This window comes from Geotrypetes seraphini, chromosome 3 (genome assembly GCF_902459505.1).
Source record: "Geotrypetes seraphini chromosome 3, aGeoSer1.1, whole genome shotgun sequence".
Classification (NCBI taxonomy): domain Eukaryota; kingdom Metazoa; phylum Chordata; class Amphibia; order Gymnophiona; family Dermophiidae; genus Geotrypetes; species Geotrypetes seraphini.
In genome coordinates this window covers 148,367,099-148,392,905 of record NC_047086.1, presented here as the reverse complement: position 1 = coordinate 148,392,905, position 25,807 = coordinate 148,367,099, and the positions used below count along the sequence as shown (strand labels likewise).

Here is a 25,807-nt window from a genome sequence, read left to right as displayed (position 1 = left end):
CAGATGCGGTCACACCATAGCCCGGTACAGTGGCAGGATGACTTCCTTCGTTCTGGTCGAGATACCCTTCTTAATGATACCTAACATTTGGTTTGCTTTCCTTGAGGCTGTGGCACACTGTGCCGACGCCTTCAATGTCGTGTCTACCATCACTCCCAGGTCTAGCATTGATCCCCCCATTTTGTAAGTGAACATCGGGTTCCTTCTCCCTATATGCATGACCTTGCATTTCCCCACGTTGAAGCTCATTTGCCACTTTTTCGCCCATTCTTCCAGTGTCGTAAGATCCCTTTGGAGATCCTCGCAATCTACCGTGGTTTCAACCTTGCTGAATAGTTTGGTGTCATCTGCGAATTTGATGACCTCACATTTTGTTCCCGCCTCCAGGTCGTCAATGAATATGTTAAACAGGAGCGGTCCCAGCACTGACCCTTGAGGAACCCCACTCGTGACCCCTTACCAGTCCGAGTAGTGGCCCTTTACACCAACCCTCTGCTTGGTCGGACGCTGCTGCTGAGGGCGCCGAGGCGGCGGACGAGATAGAGGAGGAGTGGACTTCTGCGGATAGCGCCAAGGAGGAAGCTTATACTGCCGAGCGAGAGGGGCTTTCGCCTTAGGGCGCACCAGAGAAGCGAAGGATCTCTCGTGTTCCGAGAGACGTTTTGTGGCCTCTTCGATCAAGTCATCGAAGAGCTCTTTCCCCACACAGGAGATTCGCCAAACGATCCTGCAAATTGGGGTCCATGTCCACCAGACGCAGCCAAGCCAAGCAACGCATTGCCACCACAAAGGCTGTGACCCGGGACAACAGCTCGAAGGCGTCGTACGCGACCTGCAGCATGTAGAGATGGATACTGGATGTCTCCAAAAGGTGACTGAACACCTGCTGACGGCGGGAGGGGATATCAGGAAGGAAAGACTGCAGAACCTTCAGGCAGTGCTTGAGGTAAGAAGTAAATGTAAAATTGTAGTTAAAGACGCAGTTCGCCATCATCGCGTTTTGATAAAGGCGGCGACCGAACATGTCCATCGTCCGGCCCTCTCAGCCCGGGGGGACGGCAGCATAGACCTTGGAGGGGTTGGACTTCTTGAGCGAGGACTCAACCACCAAGGACTGGTGGGAGAGCTGCGACTTCTCGAAATCCTTACATGGCACCGTATGGTATCGAGACTCCATCTTGGAAGGGATGGCCGGGATGGCATAAGGCGCTTCCAGATTACAGAGGAAGGTCTGTTTGAGAACCTGATTCAGCGGAAGCTGCAAGGACTCCTTAGGGGGATGAGGCAGCTCCAACTCATCCAGTTAATCCTTGGTGTACCTGGATTCAGACTGGAGATCCAGCTGAAGAGCCCTATCCATGTCCGAGACAAATTTAGCAAAAGAGGAGGTCCGAGACGAAGAAGGGATCTCTTGAGGCGAGAAGGATCCGGAATGTCGAGCAGCCGAAAAGGACGGGGATGCTTCCCTGGAATAAAGGGCAGGCATGTCCGAGTCCCGGGAGGACAGAGAAGACGTTCGGCTCCGAGGGCCTGGAGAGGCAGAGAAGCCCCCACGGCATCTCCCACTGGGGGAAGAGCCAGGGGTATGAGGAACCGGAGGGGAAACCAACTTCCCTGAGGGCCTCGAGGGAGGGGTCTTCGATCCCGAACCACCCCGACCCGGGGAGACTGATGGGGAGGATCGCCGATGGGAGTGAGAAGTGTATCGAGACTGCACCAGTTCCCTGAAGCGCCTCGAGGAACACAAGGCAGGAGATCTGCTCCGAGGAGCGGACTTCGAGGTATGCTTTGATCAAGGCACACGGGGCGTGGACCCGGGCCTCGAAGTAGCAAGGGACGAACCACTAGAGGAAAGCCGCGAGGGTCGTCGAGCGGGCGCTCAGGCTGACCAGCCGGGGTCAAGGTCAAAGCTGAGGCAAGTTGGCTCAGGACTGAGGAGATCTGTGTCTGCAGGATGGCCTTCAGCATGTCCTCGAACATCGGCATTGAGACCATCGGATCAAGTCGAGGAGGTGCAGCAGGTGCCCTTCATTGAGGGCGACCTCGATGAAGAGTATTCTCGTTGAGTAGAGGCACGCTTTGGAGGAGGTCTGGACGGGGCATGGGCCGTCGCACCCCCCTGAGACTCCAGGGTAGGCTTCTTCACCAAGGAACCTGAGGGAGGAAGAAGAGACTTACCCGGAGCCACTATTCTCAATAACTGAACATCCTGACAAGTTTGTGTTGTTTTTTTTAACTGATTAATGTGGAAACAAGCAAGCTGGCTTGAGTATTTTTAATTTGAAGAATAAACCCAGTTATTTCCTGAAGATTACCTACCTGGTGTGGTGGTGTTTCCTTCTGTGAACCTTTTTTCTTCTTTCCTTGTGCTGCCCGTAGCAGCTCACAAGAGATTTTTTCTTGTCCTAATAGGCCCAAGTGACGCCGCAGCCGCGTCGGACCCGGAGCCCCAGGTCAACGACAGAAATTGGAAGAAGAACTGTTTTAAGATTATAATTTTTTTTTTTTTGAAACGCACTGCACAGCGACTCACCCAAAAATAAAAAAACGAAGTAAACCGCGGTGCAAGAGGCACTCCGATCTCGCTGAAAAGAGGAACTGGGCGTCTGGCTCAACGGAAAATGAAGAACTGAGGCCATGAGGAGGAGACACGCCCCCCTAGCTCGAGCGGGAAGGCACCCACGCATGTGCGGTACTCTCACAAGCTCGAAGATCTTCAAGCAAGTTTGCTTGTGAGAGTGTCCGATCGGGGCTCTGTAGATGACATCACCCACATGTGGAGAATTTGCTGCCTGCTTGCCCTGGGATAAAATAAATATTCAAATATTTGACAGACTTTAATAAGATATGGGAAGGTGAGCATTCTTATAGAAAATTCAAGGACAAGGGATCAGTGTACAAGGGCTGTAAAGAAAATACAAGGGAGAACAATGAGAAAACATGTTATTACTAAGAGAGCAGTAGACATCTAAAACAGCTTACTGGAGGAGATACTAGCAGAATTTAAATATATTTGAGACATATACACAAGACAAATAAAATTGTTTTCTGTCTGTAAAACCCATTTTACACATGGAAAAAGCTTTTTATAAAATTCTGCAGTAATATAAGCATATAAAAATACATGTACTGACAAGATGGCAGTGCATACTTATACATTCGCATGTATAGGTATTCCCAGGGCAAAATTTGGGCAGAACAGAGGCAGAGATGTGATGTATGTTTAGATTTTATAAAATATGTGACTAAATGCAAAGAGTACATGTACACACTCCTGCATCACAGTTAATGTAAATGTGTGCATCAGCACTGTGTGCTATGTGGCTGAATTTCAGACCCTATATTATCAAACATGCAAATTCATATGCATTGGTTGAGGATTCCCGGCAGCTCCCTGCCCCCATGGTTTGGCATGGATGGCTCTTTCTCTCTTTTTAAATTATTTCCAACCTGCAGCCTGGTATCTCTCATTGTTCCTGTTCACTACCACCTTAGCAACCACAAACTTCATCTTTATAGCCGACAGTTTTAAAGCATGCTACCTCTAGTCAGCACAGGTCCCCTTCCCTCTAGCTCCTCTGACGGAACTTCCTGTTTCCAGTGAGCAGGACAAGGCAAAGGGAAGGGAACCTGTGTCAGTTGAAAGAAGCATGCTTCAGTGCTGCCAGCCATTCAGGAAAGGTTTGTGGTTCGCCCGGGGAAGAGGTGAATAGTGAGATGGTGGGCTGTGGGAGGGGAGTTAGACATATCAGGACTTGCAGGAGAAGGAGCCAGTGATGCTAGATTCAAAAGGGGAAGTATGAGAGACAGGCACTTTCTGAACCCTGGTGGGGGGAGGGGTCAGAAAGGAAGAGATGCTGGGACTTGAGGGAAGAAGGAAGAGGAGGAGATATGCTGGAATTGTGATGGGTCAGCTGTGAGGAAAGAAAAACAGATACTTGCTGGACACCACGTAAGAGAGATGCTGGTACCCCGGGGATGAAGGGTAAATGGCAGGGAAAGAGAAGCGAGATGTTGGCCACTGGGGCAGTGAGTTAGAACAGGAGAGAAGGAATAGTGATGCTGGCCAACAGGAATGGGAATGGGAGGAAGAGAGATGGAGGGGGTGTTTTGAGAGGAAGGAAAGAGTGAAGGGAGAGGCAGAGCTACAGAAGGCAATGCTGGATGTGGGGAGGGACAGCTCAGAGGCACAGCTAAATTATATACTAATGAGAACCAAAATTCCTTATTAGACGTGAATTACCTTTCAGCAGTCATAATGACAGATGATCTAATACCAAGCAACCTTAATTCAATAGCTATATCACACTCAGAAAATGTGTTAAGAAGTTTCAGAATGTTAGGTGGGCTATTTTCCAGTTGTTCACATTGAGACAAAGAATATGCATACTTTTCAACAGAAGGTTTTACACTAAATTTGAAATCAAAAGTATGTGCATAGGTTGATTTGAAATGTGCCAGCCTTTCCTTAGACAGGAAATAGGTACAGTAATATGAACCTGCTTGTATTAGAGGCAGAGACCTGCTGGAAAAATAAAAATATAAAAATGCCATCTCTTGTCTTTTCCAACATAAAATGACTCCAGGAACATCTTCACTCATTGCAGCTTCACTGAGGGACAAAAGTTTTCAGACAGTATAATTAATCCAGGTAAAACAGTTCTTATCCATATTAAGGGGAGATATTTTCAAACTGGGTAGAGCAATAACCTACATTATTTGCCCCTTAGAGCAACTTACAAAGCACTAACTCAGGGTGCCTTGCCTAACCCAGAGCTGGCTAAGTCACTATGGGTAGTTTCAAGTTTATTTTTGACTTATTGAATCGCTTAATTTAATTTGCTAAGCGATTTACAGATAAAAAATAGATACATCAGATTAATTATAAAAGGATACATAAGTTTGACACATTATCATACAAAATAATAAATAAAGTCATACAAACTAACAGATACATGGGGAAAGAAAGGGTAGAACTACAATCGTATATATAAAAGAAAACATAAATGATAAAAACAACAGGTAGGGGAGATAACGGGGAAATAAAAAGATAAAAAAGGAAAAATTTGATAATAATCCTTAATTAAGCTTATAAATTAAATGCATCTTTAAAAAGGAAACTCTTTAAACTGCTTTTAAACTGTTTCAGATCATTTTCTTCTCTAAGATACTGGGGCAAACTGTTCCATAATTGTGGGGCTATTACAGAAAAAATGTCAGGGCGACAAATTCCAATGACTTTTAGTGATGGAACTGTTAGGAGTTTTTGATTGGTGGATCTTAAAGAGCGTGACGTACTATGTGGAATGAGTAGTCTATTAATAAATTGGGATACATAGTAAAGAAAGTCAAAACATGTAAAGCAGCTCAGTACTATGTAAGTCACATACCATGGCTGGCAGCATGCACCGGGTGTACTCTTCAAGCTGTACTATAGCCAACAAAATAACCTCAGTTAAAAGCTATGTTATTTTACTGTCCAGATCGGGCCAACAAGCCAAGGCCTGTTATTCCTAGGCCGCAATGTAAACGGGCCCAGCATCAGCTTAACCCTTGTGATAAATACAGATGTGGTAAAAGATTCCCTTTTACTGCATTTTGATAAGCTTGCTTCAATAACTGCTTTGAAAATTGACTTCCCAAAAACGAAAACATAAGGGCTAAATACAACTCTTAGCAGGTGTGATACAGATAATCTGGTTTTGAATTAAAAAAAAAAATCAGTGAAGTGAAAGGCATTTCAAGACTGTAATTTTATAAATCTTTTTCACTCATTAAATCACAGTTATAAGTACACATTAGATCACAGCTATAAGTACATATGGTGCTATTTTGCATGTTTTTGTAAAGGAGGCATGTTCAGGGGAGGAGTCTGAGTAGAGCATAGGTAGAGTTGTTATTTATTTGCATATAAATACATAGGTCCTGATTCAATACAGGACACCTAAATTAAGTGCCATTAAGCACCCTAATTGTGTCTGCCTAGCAAAGCGAGATCTACGCTGAACTTTTTCTTTTTAATTGGCTGGTTTTCAGTCAGTCAAAAAAAAAAAAACTTTAATTAAACAATTTAAGAGTTTAGCACTGAACTTTTAGGATGCCTAAGTGGTGGTGCCCTCCCATGTCTAAGGATGCCTACCGACGCCTATCTGACAAAGTAGGCAAGGTTAGGGGCAGAGAATAGGCATGGTTGAGTTAGGCATCGTTAAGTGCCGATGTAGGCACCAGTAAATTAGGCCAATCAAAAAGCTACTCCTAATGGAGTAGCTTTAGGATGCCCAGCAATGCCTAAGTCTGCTTAGGCACCAGTAGACGTGATTTTATAAACAGCACCTAGCGATTGATTGACAACCGCAACTACAATGTAGCCGCTGCTAAGCTAGAGTCATCATATGGCTCCAGAAAAAGAAAGACAGATTGAGACATCTAGGTTTTATTTATACTGAAAGCAATGGAAGTAAGGAGGGCAGATTGAGACATCTGGATATAAAACCCAGATGGCTCAATCCATCCTCCTTTTTCTAGAGCCATATAGTAACCCTGGCCAAGGCACCATTTCTATAATCAGGCCCATACTTCCTACATTTAGGCTTGCTCCTTAGCAGGCATAAGTGTCAGCACCCACAATCTAGGCACTATTTCTGCGGAATTTGTACAAGTATTTTAAAAATAGGCTAGGTGCCTTCCTGCCCTATTAACCTAGGAACCTCATTATAAAATTATTCTCCAAATATATTTCCCTGTAGCACATCATATGCATCCTGTCAAAAAATCAAGCACTTACCAGAATGCTGCTGCTGTACCCCAGTATTCATTTTGGGGCTCTCACCAACTTTTGAGCCACAAGATTCAAAATAATACAGACATTGCTGAACAGAGGCAACGATCTAAGAAAGAAACATAAAATATCTCACATTCTCACTCAGCTCATCTATCTTACTGCTAGTGAATGCATAGAACCAAAATAAAGTTTTAAAAAATATATAGAGAGAGATAGAGAGTTATATAGAGTTTGAAGGCTTATTTGGTTTCTGCATGAGTGCTGAGAATACTATGCATGTGTGGGTCTGAAGTTTCCATTTATTTAGCAAGAAGACATTTCTACAGGAAAATTTTTCACATATATACCGTATTTTTCGCTCCATAAGACACACTTTTTTCCACCCAAAAGAGGGTGGAAATCTTGGTGCATCTTATGAAGCGAAGATACAAAATTTGTACCCCCCTTGTACAATTGCACAACTCCCCCTCCCCCCATTGCAGTCATACCACCTTTCTGAATACTACCCACCCGCCACCGCCACAGGACCACCTTTTTAAAACAAACACCCCACCCGCCGACGCCACCAACGTCCCTTTTCAAGCAGCCTGGTGGTCCTGTACCTCCTGTACTTTATTTTATTTTTTTTTAAACCCCGTACCTTTTAAAATTCTTCCTTCCCTCTCTCGACGGCTCCATACTATTTCAGGCGCACGAGTCAGGAGTGCAAAGGTCAGGACTAAGCTTTCCACGCTCCCACTTGGGCCCGTGACGCTTTCTGAATGGCTAGCGGCAGTTCATCTCAGGAGTCACGAGAACTGCCGGCAGCCATACAGAAAACTGCACGGGGCCAGGAGGGAATGCGGAAAGCTCACGCCTGACCTCCACGCCCCTGACTTTGGTACTGCTGCCCAAAATAGTACGGAGCCATCAAGGGAAGGAAGAATTTTAAAAAGTAGGGGGTAATCTCATCTGCCTTGCTTGCCATGGTTTTTTTTTTTCTTTCTTCTCTTTGTTTCTCTCATTTCTCTTTCTTCCTCTATCTTTCTCTACTTCCTTTGTTTCCTACGATGCAGTGTGTGAAAATTGTCCTGTAGAATTGTCGTCTTGCTAAATAAATGGAAGCTTTAAATCCACACATGCACAGTATTCTCAGCACTCAAGCAGAAACCAAATAAAAACTTCAAACTCTACATGCATATAAAGGGCAGGGCAAGCAATGTAGAATTTGTTGAGATGAGATCGAGAGAAAGAAGATCTTGCCTTGAGGTTAGTAGACTTTCCTTTCCCTGTTTTTCCTTTCTTCAGCAGTTTCCTGTGTAGTTGTGATGGACTTTCAACTTCTTTCAAACTCTTGTGGTGCCATATTGATCTCTATATACTGTATTTATTAGGTTTTCAGCCTACAGGTATTAGTTAGTATTTTACTTTACTACTTGTGACCTGGACACTCTTGACAAATCCTGGCCCTGCCAATCTCAAATTACTTGCTATTCTTCCTCTTCCTTAAGGCTTTATACCATAAGCATATTCAAATATAGTTCAGCATCAGGAGGTACTGACCCTGTGACTGCATGTTTTCAGTGTACCCACAGTGTCAGTTTTAATGAAGAGTGGTAGGGAGCTACAGGTTCCCATTAACCTGCCAGGCCAACTCGATTTTCTTTTCAGCTAGCAAGGCATGGAGATTATAGCCAGCTATACAGGTTGTTTTGATGTTCATCCCCCACACATATACACATAATTCTGGTGCCACCGGCAACCACCTAGATTTGCCTATTTGTAGGGCAAGCGCCGGTATCTTTGCTTGATTTGTTTGTTTCTGTTGCCTTCAGTCAGGGATGACAGATGCTGGAGGAGGGATGGCTAGTGGAGAGACTGAAGATACATACTGACAATTCAGCTAACTAGCATCATGCAGTGAACCTAAAAACACTTTGCTTTCTTTGTTCTTTTTGTTTATGACAGTCCTCTGCATCAAGCGTAAACTAAGCTCTCTGACTGCAGAATAAATATATTGTGGCAGAACAGGAATAGGGGCTAACAGCTACACAGGAATGTTTTCATTAGGAATTTCCTATGGACTAGAGGGCGTGCAATGAAGCTACAAAGTAGTATATTTAAAACAAGTCGAAGAAAAAAATTTCTTCACACCACATGTAATTAAACTCTGGAATTTGTTGCTGGAGAATGTGTTGAAATCAATTAGCTTAGCAAGGTTTAAAAAAGGTTTGCTAATTTCCTGAAAGAGAAGTCCATGGGTCATTATTTAGATGGGGAAATGTGTTGCTTATTAGAATAAGCAGCATAAAATCTGTTTTACTGCTTGTGATCTTGCAACTACTTGTGATCTTGGGACTTTGGTTGGCCACAGTTGGAAACAGGATACTAGGCTTGATGGACCTTCGGTCTGTCCTAGTATGGCAATTCTTATGTTCTTATTGGGAATCAGAGTGTTGGAAGTTGGTGCTCCCCAACACACGAACTTGGTGGCAAAAATGTGCTTCTTTACACTTTGGAAATTAAAAACCATCAAAAAAATATTTTGACCCTCTTTCTTTCAGACTACTGGTACAGTCAATGATTCTATCCACCCTAGACTACTGCAATATCATTTATGTGGGTATACCCAAAAAATCTGTTAGAAAATTAAGAATAGTGCCAAACACGGCCGTCCGCTTAATATTCAGTCTACTATAAACTGCTACACTGGTTGCCAGTGGGGACACGAATATTATTCAAATTTTCTTGCTTTTGCCATAAACTGATGTGGGGAATGGCCCCCACCTATCTCCTACCTCACTTCGAACTATACATCCCCACGAGGACACACAGAAATTGCATCTCTTTGCCTTATCCAAAGATCACTGATTGCAAATACAGATCCTTTAAGTTTCAAGCTAGCAAACAGCAAACCTGGTTGGACGGTTTCATCAACGGAGCCCGTTTGACCTACGGTGCTTTTCGGAATAAATTAAGACAGCTCTGTTTTGATAGCTTTATCTCCTAGACATATACCCCCTCCCCTCCTTTAAAAAAAACAAAAAACTAATATCCAACATGTTGATATTGCGTATTCTGCTTTTTTCACTGACTCTTCAGTGACATTTTTCGCCTATTGTATTCTAAATTTGCTGGCTGTCCAGCCCTCTTCACTGTAACATGCTAATATTATGCTTCTCACTAATTGTACTCTGTAAACACTGTAATTCACTGATTGTACAGCTCTCTTCACTGTAAACCGCTTAGAAGTTGCAAGATTGTGGCGGTATAGAAAAAAAAAGTTGTTATTATTATTATTATTCACTCTGTAGCCCCTCAATATTTCTCCTCACTTATCTCCCCCTATGCCCCCCCAATAAACTCCATTCATCAGGTAAGTCCCTCTTATCTGTACCCTTTTCCTGCACCACCAACTCCAAACTCCGTCCCTTCTTTCTTGCCATATGCCTAGAACAGGCTGCCGGAGTCAATACGTCATGCTCCATTTCTAGCGGTATTCAAATCCAAACTAAAAGCCCACTTTTTCGAAGCTGCTTTTAACTCTTAACTCATTCACTGTCATTTACCTTTACCCATCGTATCATTCCTTCTGCTAGAAACACCCCAACCCTGAGATGTCCTGTTCGTCTCTACAAATTAGATCATAAGCTCTTCTGTGAAGAGACTGTCTACTGAATGTTCAATGTACAGCACTGCATATGCCATTCAACACTGTAGAAAAGATAAATAGTAGTAGTATCTACCACCCACTCCATGAAAAATGTACAAAGTACTTCCTGATGTTACTCCTGAGTCAGCTTCCCTGCAACCTCAGTTTGTGTCCTCTAATTCTATCGCCTTCCTTTATTGGAAAAGGTTTGTTCGTATATTAAAACCTTTCAAATATTTAAATGTCTATACTATATTACCCCATCTCTCTTTTCCTCCTGGTTTTACATCTTCAGGTCATCAAATCTCTTCTCATACATCTTGTGGCGTAAATACATTTTTGTCACTTTTCTCTGAACTGCTTCAAGTCTTTTTACATCCATAATGAAATATGGCCTCCAAAACTGAACACAATACTCCAAGTAGTGCCTTACTTAATGACTTGTAAAGGGGCATCAACACATGCTTTCTTCTACTGGTTATAACTCTTTCTATGCAACCTATGATCCTTCTCACCTTGGCCACACCCTTGTTACACTGGTTTTCCACCCTGAGATCATCAGACACTATCGCTCCAAGATCCCTCTCCTGAGCTATGCTTATCAATCTTTTCACCTCCTATCTCATACAGCACCCAGAATGCATCACCCTGTGCTTCTTTGCATTAAATTTTAACTGCCAGACCTTAAACCATTATTCTAATTTTTAGAGACCCTTTCTAACTCTTCGGCAATATCTTTCACAAACATATTAAACAGATTTGGCCCCAGAATTAACCCATGAGGCACTCTACTGCTTACCTTCTTTCCTCAGAGCAAATTCCATTTACCACAACCCTCTGTCATCTGATGGTCAACCAGTTTCCAACCCAGTTAACTACTTTGGGTCCTAATTTTCAGCCCTCAGCTTATTCATGAGACAAGTGAGAGAAGACAGGGCGGGGGTCCAGAATGACACACCTTTCTACTGGAAAAGATATTATCATCGTAAGAACATAATCTATTTTCCAGTTCATTAGGTCTGTCATTCTGGACAAGCAAGACATACAAAAGCAGTTCCAGAAATCTAGGGCAGGCTGAGTGAGCTGGCATGTAGTACCAAGGACCCAAAGGCAGTGTTCACTCTTGCCACCATATCCACTCTGTAAAACTTAGCAAATGTAAGTAGAGCAGACCAATTCACCACCCTACAAATCTCTGGGATGACTGCCCTAGCTTCAGTCCATGACGAAACCACATTTCTTGTTGAATGCACCTTGAAGGAAACAGAAGACTATTTTCTGCAGATAATGTAGGCTGGAAATTGTGGCCTTGGAAATTGGATGCTTAGCTGAGTGAGTCAGCACAAATAGATAGTCAATCAGCCTAAACTCATTGGTGACCTCAGGATAGGACCTCAGAAGAACTCTTTTCACATCCAACTTCTTCAAAACTTCTTCAAAAATGTTTCTTAGAACCTATGGACTGAAATGCAGGTAAGCGGACCTCTTAATTGATATGAAACACCAAAACTACCTTCTGGGGAAAGGAAAGAATGGTGCATACAGAAATGCCAGTGTCTGAGGCTTTAAGGAAAGGCTCTCTATATGAAAGAGCCTAAAACTCCGAGACTTGTCTCGCCGATGTCACAGCCACCAGAAAAATAGCCTTGATCATTAAAATCCAGCAGAGACGCTTCTTCCAGCGACTCAAACGGAGCTTTGGTGAGACCCCGCAGAACTACGTTTAGATCTCAGGAAGGGAGCAGAGTCTTGACTGGTGGTCTAATGCAGAGAGCACCCTTAAAAAATCTGTCTATGTTCGGATGAGACACCACGGTAGATCTGCTTCTGAATTCCAACTTTTCTTAACTGAAGACAATATGAAACCGAAGTTCAGAGGTTCAGGACAACTAGAATGGAAACAGGCATATGAGTTAGAGTTGTTTCTTAAGTCTTTGTTTAGAAATGAGAAACAAGGTTAGGACCACCAGTGCAAGAATGATGTTAGCTAGTTAGCAGAAGAATGTGAGAAATAATCGTGCAACCAGAGGTTGAAAATTGTGGTTAATAAAGAGACAATTTGGGTTATCCAAATTTGAGGAAACATTATGGTATGATGAATTTCACAAAAGTAGAAGATAAAAAGATTGGCAGTGGAACAGAAAGTCCAGTAGGAAAGAAGTGGAGACTGGAGGAGTGTAGAACAAATAGAACAACAGAAGTAAAGGTGATCCAACTTTAAAGGTTCTATACCCATAGTGGATTCCTTTGGTTAAAAATAGTGTTGCTGTAGAAGTCAAAGGCAAATGTCCCATGAGACTACGAGAAGTAGATGAGGTGATCCAAACTTAATAAATTCTACACCCTGAGTGGATCCCTGTTCGTCCCTCTATTCAGTATATTGTTGTTGTGATAAGTAGAGTTGTTGGAGATGGGTAGAAGTAGTGATCCATCTTTAACAGATTTTTCTATGAAACAGCTCTGGCAGTAAGAAACAGAAGAGGCGTTTCATCTTTAATAGGCTCTACACCCATGATGAAACCCTCTGATTTTCAGGTCCATTTATGATAATCAGAAGAGGATATCCAATCTTAAAAAGTCTACAAAGCCCTAGTGATTCTTCACAAAAGTGCTCTCAAAGTGAGTTTGTGCAATGGAGAACATCCTAAAGAGCTGTTCACAAAGACAGAAAATATTTGGTAAACGATCCTGAATGTGAATGTCCAAGTCAGAGACTCGCAGCCATGGAAGACGTCTCATTGCAAAAAGACAACTGATGCTCTGAATGTCACACCAATGTATCAAAAGCTGATCTTGCCCTAAACATTCTGGCTTGGAGAAGGCTATGAGTAGTCCTCTGAAAATTCTAGTAGACGCCTTGGCTATGCTTTAGAAGCATATCAAAAAGATTGAGTTGATTTTTTTTTTTTTAAGAAGCTTAAGTCTGAGGCTTCTGAAGTTTTTGTGTGGACCCAATGTTCACAGGAGGAGTTTGTTAAAGCCAAATGCATCGAGGATTTTCAGTACCGGAAAAATGAATGTTGTCTGCTAGTCGTGGTCTGTCGGTACCTGTAGGTAAATTGATGACTGGTACCACAGTGATGTACAATGCTGAGGAAAGGCCAGTATCAAGGGAGACAGTGGAGGCACCAATGCCATTCAATGTAGTTGATTCATAGAAATAACAACAGTACCAAGGTAAAAATTAGAATTGGTACAGAGCATCAATGGAGTTCAAAGAGCACAGAGCGAGGATAGAACCATACCATAAGGCCTCTGAAGCTATTTAAGCTGGGCCAATACTGAGTAGAGAGAGAGGGCATTGAGGCCAACTTTGTTACAATTGCATGGCCTGCTCTACACCGTATAACTACATACAGTGAAGTGGATGTACCAGTACCATTTGCCATGCGCCATGCAGGCAGTACCACATGTGAAACAGGGTGCTGAAGCATTGGTAACCCATGCTTCAAAAATGACACCCTACATCGATGAACAATGGCGTCAATGAGAGGCATACATCAAGTGACTCGATGCTGGTAATGCCTATGACGCTGTGATGATATTGATGACAATGTTGATGTCCCCACTTTAAACTACACACTCAATCAAATACTGTTGAATGGACTAATGCTTTATCAATGGACATTCAGAATCCACCTTTTCATAATAGAATTGGTGATATTATGTTGTACTCCTCATCATTCCATCTTTATATTAGAATTATTAATCTTTTTTTATAAAACTTTTTGTTATAAATTAGAATAACTTATCTTTTTATCTTTTATCATCGGTTCCCCTTCCCGACGCGTTTCGCATTTCTTTTTCAAGGTCGGGGGAACAAAGGTTAAGAGTAAACTTTTTTCATTTTCCATATCAAAAAGCAAGCGGCAGTAGTGAAATGGAAAAAGTTTACTCTTAACCTTTGTTCCCCCGACCTTGAAAATGAAATGCGAAACACGTCGGGAAGGGGAACCGATGATAAAAGATAATTCTAATATAAAGATGGAATGATGAGGAGTACCACATAAAATCACCAATTCTATTATGAAAAGGTGGATTCTGAATGTCCATTGATAAAGCATTAGTCCATTCAACAGTATTTGATTGAGTGTGTAGTTTAAAGTGGGGAAAGATTTATTTATTGTATGGTGAGTCAGCTAATTGTGGTAGAGTGTTGATGTCCACCAGTACCGATTGTGATCAGTACCACATAGAAGTCCAAGTTGCTGAGAACCCAAAACCAAGCCTAATATCCTCTTCGAAAAATAAATATGAATGAACAAAACCAAAACATTTTGTTGATTGTTTCTTTCTATGTTGTTGGGGGTTTTTTAGCCCTGGAAGATCGGGAACAGATCCAGCCGGAAAGGAAAAAATACACAATACCATGGGTCAAGTAGAAAGTAGGCTGAAAAGCCGTCAACACCGTCGGTAGGTGCAAAGGCTTTAAAATTGCATACAGGTCCCAATGGTGAACATAAAGAAATTTTTGTTAGGAAATAAAAGGTTTAAAAGAAAAAACAACTAAGATGAAGAAAAGAATTAAAATAATGAAAAATGAAGCAGGAAGACAAACTTGAGATGATGAAGTCCAGATATATCTTCTTCACTCTGCAGAAAATGAAAACCCGACAACCTCATGAGCTGGTGTCGGGTGGAAAGGCACTCGCACCTACACGGTGCGGGCAATCTCAAAGCTTTCTAAAGCTTAAAATGATAGTACATTTTAGTACTGTCTACACCAGGCTCTGTGGATGACGTCACCCATCTGTGAGAATATGCTGCCTGCTTGTCCTTGGATAAAGAGGTTTTACACACAAGCTAACTCCATACAAAGTCTTTTACTTGGGATTTAGTTTAGGCTTGAATCATGTATTGAATATAAATTTTGCTAAAAGGACAAACCTATGGGGCTCACAAACTTCTTCTCAGTAGTATATATAAAACTCTCATAATATAAAAACTAAGGGTGAATATTTGACTTTTTATGTTTATCTGGTTTTCTCAGATTCCTAAAAGCTTTTAGGTATCTAATCTCTGTTTCAACGATATATTATATTTGCAACACAAAAAGGATATATCGATAAGTTCAAGAGGATTTGGGGACCATTAACAGATTTTTGTAATGATTGATTTAATTTTTTCCCATAATAAGATAATGGTTAAAGGAGGGAGGGTGGGAGGGGGTAAGGTTTTTATTCTTTTTATCATAAATTATAAATAATTTATCATAATAGATGTTATTTTATGTGAAACTAACAAAATAAAGGGAGGGAAAAGGATTCATAATTAAATAATAATTGATAAAATCATTAAATTTTATATGATGTATAAAATTATAATAAGGATAATATAAGATATGTTTTATATAAAGTATATTATGGAGATATCAAGTGTATTTTTAAGATAAGTGTATGAAAATTTATGACACACTTGTTGTTATATGAAAAAATCAATAAAAAATATTAAACATAATCTCTGTTTCAACATTGTAGTAGTATCATATGCATTCACATCTTGTTGAAAACCTTTGGGGCAACTGCTGAAAGGTAATATTATTATTAATGCTTTTTGAAGACTGCCAAGTGGCATTTTCACTGCTGATTCTATATTTTGATATGTTTTTTAAAGAATGGTATTTCTTAATACATAGAATTTTGAATCTACTACCAAAGATCAGAATAGAACTCGGACAACAATAGTGGTATACTCCCAGTATTCCAATATGAAATGCAGTATGATTTGCAAATAAGTTTATTTCTATTTCTAAAGTCATAGCTCCAATAAAGAGTAAGAATATCATTTGTAGGTGGATCAAAACGTCAGAAACAGAACTACAGAATATCCACAATGTTAAATTTATCAAAAACATATGATTGCTTTGCTCTAAGGTTGGACTCAGTATTATGAGGGTTTTTTTTAGAAAAGTTTGGTAAAAAAGCAAGTTAAACAACTTAGTCTCTATTGAGAGCTATACACCTAGTCCATCAAGTTTCCAGTTTTTTCATATCGTAGGAAAAATAGCTTATGAAATACAGTAAAACCTTGGTTTGCAAGCATAATTCATTCTGAAAGCACGCTCGTAATCTAAAGTGCTCGTATATCAAAGTGAATTTCCCCATAGGAAATAATGGAAACTTCAGATGATTCTTTCCACAAGCCAAAAACTTTAATACAAAATACTGTATGCTGTGAGTGCTTAAGCTATGGGTAAATTGGGTGTGACACTTTTATTACGTTCAGTCGCACCTGGTGTAAGATGCGCGTATGTAGTGTGTGCTTGAACTGCGGGTAAATTGGGCGTGACACTTTTATTACGTTCAGCCATTCTCAGCGTAAGATGTGCGCGCTTCAACTATGGGTTCTGATGGCGTGATGTGCGATATGTGCTCATACTGCAAGACAACACTCATTTATCGAGTTAAAATTTAATAAAATGTTTTGCTCGTCTTGCAAAACACTCGAAAACCACCTTACTCGCTATCCAAGGTTTGACTGTAACTGGAAACTCAGATTAAGTGTAAAGCCCTCGATGGAGACTATGGGCTCCTTTTACTAAGGTGCACTAGGGCTTTAATGCGCGTAATAGCGCGTGCTACATTGCCACGCACACTAGACCTTAATGCCAGCATTGAGCTAGCATTAGTTCTAGAAGTGTAGTACGCAGTGTAGCACGCGGTAATTTCCTGTGAGCGCTAAAAATGCTAGCACACCTTAGTAAAAGGAGCCCTATGTTGTTTAACTTGCTTTTTTAACAAACTTTTCAAACTACCCTCATATTCTGTTTCACATAAAACAACAGTGGATTAAAACAATTGTAAACACAACTATTCGACTGCAATGGAAAAACAGCAAAGCAGATCTCACATAATGAGACACAGAGAACAAGAGACTTACCAATGACTTATATTTCTTTTCAAGAAGTCTAAGTACTACTGTTCTGCTATAGTACGCATGCTGAAATAGAAATAAAAACAGAGAAAAAGATAGCCTTGAAAGTGTACAATGTATAAAAAAACACACTGTGGTTCAATTTCAATAATATTGCAAACTCCCCTCACCTCTACGGTTCTTTCAGTTTATAACCCGGAAAATAAAGACTTCCAGGTACAGGCGTGAAGGTGCATGTTATGCAAGTGAAGTACCACTACTGCAACTACTTAGTTCTGTAGTGCTACTAAACTTAGACAGCACTGTACTTAACCATATCACCTCAGGATGTTTGGGGACAGGCATTTCCTGGTCTGATGCAACTGTGGTCTTTTTTTTTTCTATCCTGATGTTCACCTAAAGGTGGGCAGATATGGGTAAATAAGCTGTCCTTTCACTCTGCCCCATGTTTATGATGCTTCTCTGACCTACTTTAAGCCTGATATATAATGCCCTTCTAATATAGGGAATATAAATAGCTAAAGTGTTTTGAAAGGGAAAGAAATGATATGACATTCAAATTTATCAAAGTAAAGAGGGAAATATTCATGAGTGGAGAAGTCATAATAAGAGCTCCAAGGACGGGGGCACAATAGTGATGTAAGAAAAAGATAATGGAGCTATGGGTTCTCCATTGAAGCATGAACAGTAACAGAAATCAAAACAGACAGGAATAAGCATAAAGAATATTTAGCTGTGAACTAGTTAAGGATGTGGATATATAGCATTGAACCAGAAAGGAAACTGACTAAACTAGAAGGGCATTTCTTAATTTCTTTACTTATCCAAAGATTTAGGCAGGTTAACAGGATATACATACAAAAATCAAAATAAAAAAACAAATGAATCCATGAAAAAATAATGAAATATCAATTATAAAATAAATCGATATGGCATAACAAGCATAATCAAAGTCAAAACTCCTCAAAAAGAAATGGCATATCACAGTTTTGATTTCTCTTTTAAATAACTGAAAACTCATCAGAGCATGAGTTTCTCGAGGCAGAGCATTCCATAACCCAGGCCCTATAACTATCAAACCTCCAAGAAGGAACCTCCAACAATAGAGCATCAGAATAAGGAGAAACCTAACTGGTAGAGAAGGCTTCAAATAGTAGTCAAAATTGGAGAAGTCATTCCTTTCAGAGATTTAAAATCCAAGCCATCAATGTTTATGTTTCTAATTCAACTTACAATTTACTTTTATGTTCAGATATTGATGTTAGATTTGTTTGCCCTGGAGAAGGCAAATGTGGTTATTTGAACATGCTGGAACCTAGTTACAAATATATTGTTAAGTCCACCTACTATTTCTCTGATGCCTTATAATTGTTATACCATTTGCTGTCAAGCTGAACTTCCACTAATCAGGTTCAAAAAAGCCAAATTACTGTGAACAAATACAAAATGATACACATTGGGAAGATAACCCCAAATAATAGTTACCAGATGTTAGGGTCCACCTTGGGGGTCAGCACCCATGAAAAAGATCTGGGTGTCATTGTAGACAATACGCTGAAACCTTCCACCTAATGTGCGGTGGCCATAAAAGCAAACAAGATGCTAGGAATTATTAGAAAAAGATAATATCACTCCATGGTATGACCTCACCTTCAGTATTTAGTTATAGCATTCAACTCTGGTTGGCGTATATCAAAAAAGATATAGCGGAATTAGAAAAGGTTCAAAGAAGAACGACCAAGATGATAAAGAGGATGGAACTCCTTCATATGAGGAAAGACTAAACAGGTTAGGTCTCTTTAGCTTGGAAAAGCAATGGCTGAGGGGAGATATGATTAAAGTCTGCAAAATCCTGAGTGGTATAGAACAGGTACAAGTGGATTGATTTTTTACTCCATCAAAAATTAGAAAGACTAGGGGGGACACTCGAAGTTACAGGGAAATACTTTTAAAACCAATAAGAGGAAATATTTTTACACTGAGAGAATAGTTAAGCTCTGGAACCCATTGCCAGAGATGTGGTAAGAGTGGTTAATGTAGCTCAGTGGTCTCAAACTCAAACCCTTTGCAGGGCCACATTTTGGATTTGTAGGTACTTGGAGGGCCTCAGAAAAAATTGTTAATGTCTTATTAAAGAAATGATAATTTTGCATGAGGTTAAATTATTTATCCTATATAATAAAACCCTAGCCACGCATGCGCACTCCTACCTGCGTGTTCCATTTTCCCTGATCCGTGAGGTGTATGTCTGTGGCGGCAGGAGTGCGCATGCACGAGTCCCAAGCCTTCCAGCACCTAACTACACTCGCGGCAGGACTGGCCGCCAGCGCTGAACTCCCTGCTCTCTCGCAGCAAAAAAACAGTAAGTTTTTCACAGTCTCCCATCCCTTCCCGACGTCTGACCGTTTCCCCTTCCCTTCCTGCGGTCCAGACTCCAAACCTGTCTGCTGCACTCTACACACGCTGCTTCGGGGCCTTCCACTGCCTTGATTTGCTCTGCTGCGTCTCTGATGATGTCATCAGGGACGTGCCAGAGTAAATCAGGATAGTAGAAGGCCACGAAGCAGCGTGTGTAGAGTGCTGCAGACGCTGCTAGAGTCGGCAGGTTTGTCGGGACCGCGGGAAGGGAAGGGGGGGGGCAAGGTACTAAGGGAGCCGGCCAAACTTCTAGCACCCGTTAATGTAACGGGCTAAAATACTAGTAGTTTATAAATCTTTCCTTTTGGCTAAGTCTTAATAATAATATTGTAATTTATAGCTAAAGAGACATATGATCAAGAAACTGATTTATTTTACCTTTGTGATTATGATTAACATACCGAGGGCATCAAAATAGTACCTGGCGGGCCGCATGTGGCCCCCAGGCTGTTAGTTTGAGACCACTGATGTAACTGGTTTTTAAAAGGGTTTTGAAAAGTGTCTGGAGGAAAAGTCCATAGTTATGTGGGAAGCCATGGTGCCCTTGATCGGTAGCATCGAATGTTGCTACTATTTGGGTTTTTGCCAGATACTTGTGACTGGATTGGCCACTGTGAAGATGGAATACTGGGCTAGATGGACCATTGGTCTGACTCAGTATTGCTATTCTTATGTGAATACCTCTAGCAGATGTTTTCCATGAACAGTTCGATACAAGTCCTTACATCCACTGCAAACCAAATGGATAAGCATCTCCAGCTCAGAAAGCTTTCCAGAAGCTTTTGAGATGTGCTACCTTACATACATCTGACTATTGCTGCTTGAGACTATTGCTACTTGAGATTTTTATAGTCAATAAAATAGCTGAGTTTAGGTGACATTGAAATAGCGTTTAGGTGACATTTCCCACAGGATATTGACTGTGGGAGAGCATGCGAGGACTTGTATCCTGCTGCATAAGGAAATAATTATTTTTTCCATGAGCAAACAGTATTTCAAGATAGCTTCTTAAAGGATTTAAAAAATAATGACAAGACATTAAATTTTTTTTAACAGAGGGTACATATTAATATATGCTACCTGCATATTATGCTTGGTACCCTTAATCATTTTGAAATGTTGGAGCCTATGTTCAAGACAGGGAATCCTCAGGATTAAAACAAAATGGGGCACATGAATTAAGTCAAATAATATAATCTCCTTGTAATCATGAATCATAGTCACTATAAAGAGTTTTAGTTTCTAGAGTTACAGAGCCCAAAGACAGAGGAAAGCTCATATATGAAGCATTACAGGCCTTTGAACCTTTCTAGAAAGCTCTGGCACAGAAAAGGCTCATATAGCTCACTTGTGTGACTTGGTAAACCTGTTTGTTTTTAAAGAAAAAAATGGCAGTCCCATCAACAGATCTCTGAACCTCTCAGTGATTAAAGTTTAGTGTCCTCGACGGATTTACAGGCTTTTCATGAGGCAATGATGCAAAACCATTTAATTTAATCTGCAAAACCATCTCAATTTAATCTGATACAAAGCATTTTTATTCTTAAGTTAAAATATACTTTATAACATAATAAAAACACACACTAGAAACATTTTTTAAGCTAATTTATCTGTAGATCTGTGAAATCTTCCCTACATATCTCTATGTTAAATACTTTTAAGTCATAAAACTTATTTTGGATTTATTTTCTTACCATCCATTTTTTGAACCATACAGCTTTAACATCAATTAGGGCCAAGAAGTAAGCAGGATCCAAACATTTTTGTGAGGTAATCTGGCTATGCTCCTGTGTTACTGACAAAAGAGACAGTGTACTTTCCACTATTTCCTCCATATACCTAAAAAAAAAAAAAAAAAATTGAGAATAAGTAGAGAAAAATTATTTAACTATAAGCACAGTAAATATACAATTGAAAATGTTCTATATATTATATGACCTCTCACTTTTTTCAGGTCTGTAATATGTGTTACTATTAAAGAAATAGCAAAGAATTATGTCAAATCTGATCACATTATAATCACAATTGAAAAGTGATCCTTTTCAATAGTTACTGCACCGGGTGCTGCATTGCCTTGAAGATTAGATCTAAAGTAGTTTCCCCTCTCATCAGTTCTAGAACCCGCTGCTTCATAAAGTAGTTGTTTATAGCATCTAAAACTTACAACTACACTCCAACATGCACTTCCATGTCAGTATGAACTATTTTTAATAGTATTAGCATAACTATGGAATACATGTTAATAAACAAAGGGATCTTTTTACTAAGGTGTGCTATGCTTTTTAGTGCATGCTAAATATTAGCACGCTAACGCGCGCATGTTAGTCTTTGGACGCGTTAACGGTTAGCGCGCACATAATGCTTAGCGCACCTTAGTAAAACAAGGTGATATCTTTTAATTAGACTAATTTAATATATTTTTACCAGCTTTTAGAAGCCAAAGTCTCCTTCTGATCAGGATAGTATCAGCAAAAGATGACTTTCAATGAGGTTGTTCATTGATTTTCTATATGGCTGTATGTGAAATCTTCTATCTTAAAATAGTAAGGTGACCACGACAGTCCATTTTAAAGGTTAATAAAAAAAATACAAATATAGAAAATAATGAGATATCCTTTTATTGGACTTACTTACTACATTTTTGACTAGCTTTTGAAAGCCAGTGTCTGTTTCCTCGAGTCAGGACAGTATGAACAAAAGATGACTCTAACTGAAAACCTCCCTGGCATGTCTTAATGAGACATTCACTCAATCAATAGTGGAGTAATTTAAATCCAAAGGCTAATAAAATTGTCCGCAATTTTTTTTAACCTGTGCAGTGCTGAGAAAAAGCTTGTGGCTCTATCAGAATGATGTGAATTTTAGCCTTAATTTTTACTCAAAACAGGATTAGATCATAACCTAAACCCAGGAAAGAAAGATAACCCCACTAAATAATCAACAAAAATGACATTTATTAGCAAAAAGATTCAACAAGAAATATCCTTTTATGAAAGAATATGGAAACCTTTCATTCAGTAGCTGATGGTACTTCCTTAAGCAACAACTTTCACTAAATGTTTCTATCGCTGTTAAGGCAACAAAAGGGGAGAACCAACAGAGTCTGCAGTCAGGAAAATGGAGACAAACCAAAACAAGAAAAAGTGCAGACGGGCGTACAATGATGCAGGCAAAGTTTATTAATAAAATGAGGTTAAAAACATCACCTAAAGGCAAATGAACCAATGGACCCGACACGGTCCGTGTTTCTAAAAACACGTCTTCATCAGGGGTCATAATAGGTCAAATTAAAACATCCATAATAGGATTGTTACAATACATAAGTGAATTCTTGAGCATATATAATTAAATAAATTAAAAAAAAGTACACAAATCTAAGTTAGAGCCATGAAGTGCAAACCTTAAAACCATAAAAGACACTAACAGCCAGATAAAAAACTTGAAGTGAAATGAGCATCCAAAGCAAACGGAATTGACGATAGCCATTGAGACATGCAGATGTGTGTCATCACCGATAGTGGTCAGGTAAATGATGGTCAGGTAAATGATGCAAACGCAAGCAGTGTCTCACTTCCGGCTCACCACACAATTGTTTCCCACATATTCACCTTTATAGGACCCCCAGGGAACCCTGAAGAAGACTTTTTGTCAAAACGCGGACCGTGTTGGGTCCTGTATCCCTAGGTCCTTTAAGGCTTTTATGTGGTAGCCTATTTTTATGTGGATGAATTTATTTTTATGTGGATGAAATTATTTTATGTGGATGATTTTGGTGTACTTTTGGAACTTTGACTCTTTCAAATAAAATCCATTTAGGAACATCGTCACTCCATAGAGTTTTTTTGGTGTTCTCTGGATTTTCTTCTCTGTGGATATCTTGGGGTCAATTCCTTTTGTTTTTATAAATTATCAAGAAACAGGAACAATGAGTGTAGGGATCAAATTTGCAGATGACACAAAATTATTCATAGTTGTTAAATCACATGCAAACTGTGAGAACTTGCAGGAGGACCTTGAGCGACTGGAAAACTGGGCAGCCAAATGGCAGATGAAATTTTATGCAGGCAAATACAAAGTGAAATACAAAAGGAAAAATAACCCAAATTATAGCGTCAAGGAGGTAGGTTCCACATTATAAGTAACCACCCAAGAAAGAGACCTAGGTGTCCTCGTGTATAATATGTTGAAAACTTCTGCTCAGTGTGGTGAGGCAGTAAAAAAAAAAAAACAAGAAAAAAATAGAATGTTAAGAATTATTTGGAAATGAAAAGGGAACAGAATAAAGAATATCATAATGCCTCTATATTGCTCCATGGTGAGACTACTTCTTAAATACTGTATGTAATTCTGATTACTGCATCTCAGAAAAAAAGATAAAACTATAGAGAAGGGCAACCAAAATGATTATGGAGAAGTCTCTGTCTTATATGAGTTTTAGAAAGTTTTTAAAGACTTATTTGTTTTCTAAATCTGAATTGTTAATGCATTTGAAATGTGATGAAACTGTAATTCAGTGATACTGTTCAGTTTCTTATTTTGTACATTGCATAGAAATGCAAGGTATTGCAATTCAGAAATAAATATTTATGTTATGATGGAGGACCACAAATCCTGAGTGGAGTGGAACAGCTAAATGTGGAATTATTTGTTTACTCTTTCAAAAAGTACAAAGATTAGGGGACGCTTTATGAAGTTACATGGTAGAATATATTTTTTCACCCAACACATAATTAAGCTCTGAAACTCATTACTAGAGGATGTGGTAAAACCTCGCTGCCCCTGATGCAACTCCAGAGAACTCTTGCCAGGATGGGCCTCTAGACTGATCTAATGGAACTAATGGAAAGAAAATTATCAAGTAAGAACTAATTTTCCTTGCATTACATCCCACTGATCAAGCCAGATACTTATGGGATGTAAAAAAGCAGTCATTAATTTGGAAGGGACCTAACAACCCCGGCCACCAAGAACCGAGTCTTCCATGCTGAGTCCTTGCAAGCTGTAGTGACTAACCGGGAATACCTGGCAAGGGCATGACCCGAAGACAACAGCGCAGACCAAAAAATCACCCCATTTGGAACTGACTGGATCTGGCTTGACCCAGAAACTCTGTAAGTTGTAGAGGCTGAGTAACGCACCTTGTAGCCAAATCAAGTAGCAACAGATGGAAATTTTGCTAAATGTTCCTAGGAAACTCCTCAACATAGCTATGTTAGAATATGCCCTTCCTGACAAAGGTGGCACTCGTTGAGCAAGCTCATAAGTAGACAAACTAGTCTCTTTAAGCCATACCGCAAGTGCAGGCTGAAAAGCCTGCTCCCCTAGTCTGTGACTGGAAGTTAACATGATCAGAGTGCCTACTCAACATCAGTCTTTTTTTTTTTTTTAAAGGAGCAAACGGCAGCAGTAGTGAAGAAGATGTCTAAAGACTAGCGGGTATCAGTATAATTCACAAAATACACATGTACTTAATAACTCTGTTGAATCTATACCTACAAATGTCTCATATAAAATGATATTATATTTTGGTATGGTACAAGTTATATCGTAGTGATAGGGTGGACTGGATTGGTGGAAGTGTAGCGTTAAATGTCAAGAAAGGCCTTGAATTGAACGGACTGAAAAATTCTACAGGAACAGAAACACACCTTGGAATCCCTATGGGTAGAAATTCCGTGTGTAAGGGGGAAAAGGATAGTGATAGGAGTGTACTGCCATCCACTTGACCAGGATGAATGGACAGATGCTGAGATGTTATCAGAAATTAGGGAGGCTAACAAACTGGGTAGCACAGTAATAATGGGTGATTTCAACTACCCTGATATTATCTGGGTAAATGTATCATCAAGGCATGCTAGGGAGATAAAATTCTTTGATGAAATTAAGGACTGTTTTATGGACCATCTTGTTCAGGAACCAACACGAGGTGAAGTAATTCTAGATCTAGTTCTTAGTGGAGCGCATTAATTGATGAGGGAGGTAATGGTGCTGGGGCCACTTGATAACAGTGATCATAACATCATCACATTTTATATAAGCCCTGGAATAAGTTTACACAGGAAATCCAATATAACAGCACTTAACTTTAAAAAAGGTGATTATGA

At 40.0% G+C, this 25,807-nt stretch overlaps 1 protein-coding gene across 7 annotated transcripts in view; it reads right to left on the bottom strand.

The window, feature by feature from the left end:
• The window catches only part of TBC1D32 (TBC1 domain family member 32), a 301,306-nt gene that overhangs the window by 237,750 nt on the left and 37,749 nt on the right, over window positions 1–25,807 (bottom strand). For all 7 annotated transcript variants that reach the window (XM_033939045.1, XM_033939043.1, XM_033939042.1 and 4 more), the window contains exons 10-12: window positions 21,398–21,542; window positions 17,292–17,351; window positions 6,785–6,887 (exon numbers count right to left, since the gene is read on the bottom strand). In XM_033939045.1, coding sequence (XP_033794936.1) covers window positions 6,785–6,887; window positions 17,292–17,351; window positions 21,398–21,542 — 308 coding nt within the window. The remainder of the gene's footprint in view (window positions 1–6,784; window positions 6,888–17,291; window positions 17,352–21,397; window positions 21,543–25,807) is intronic.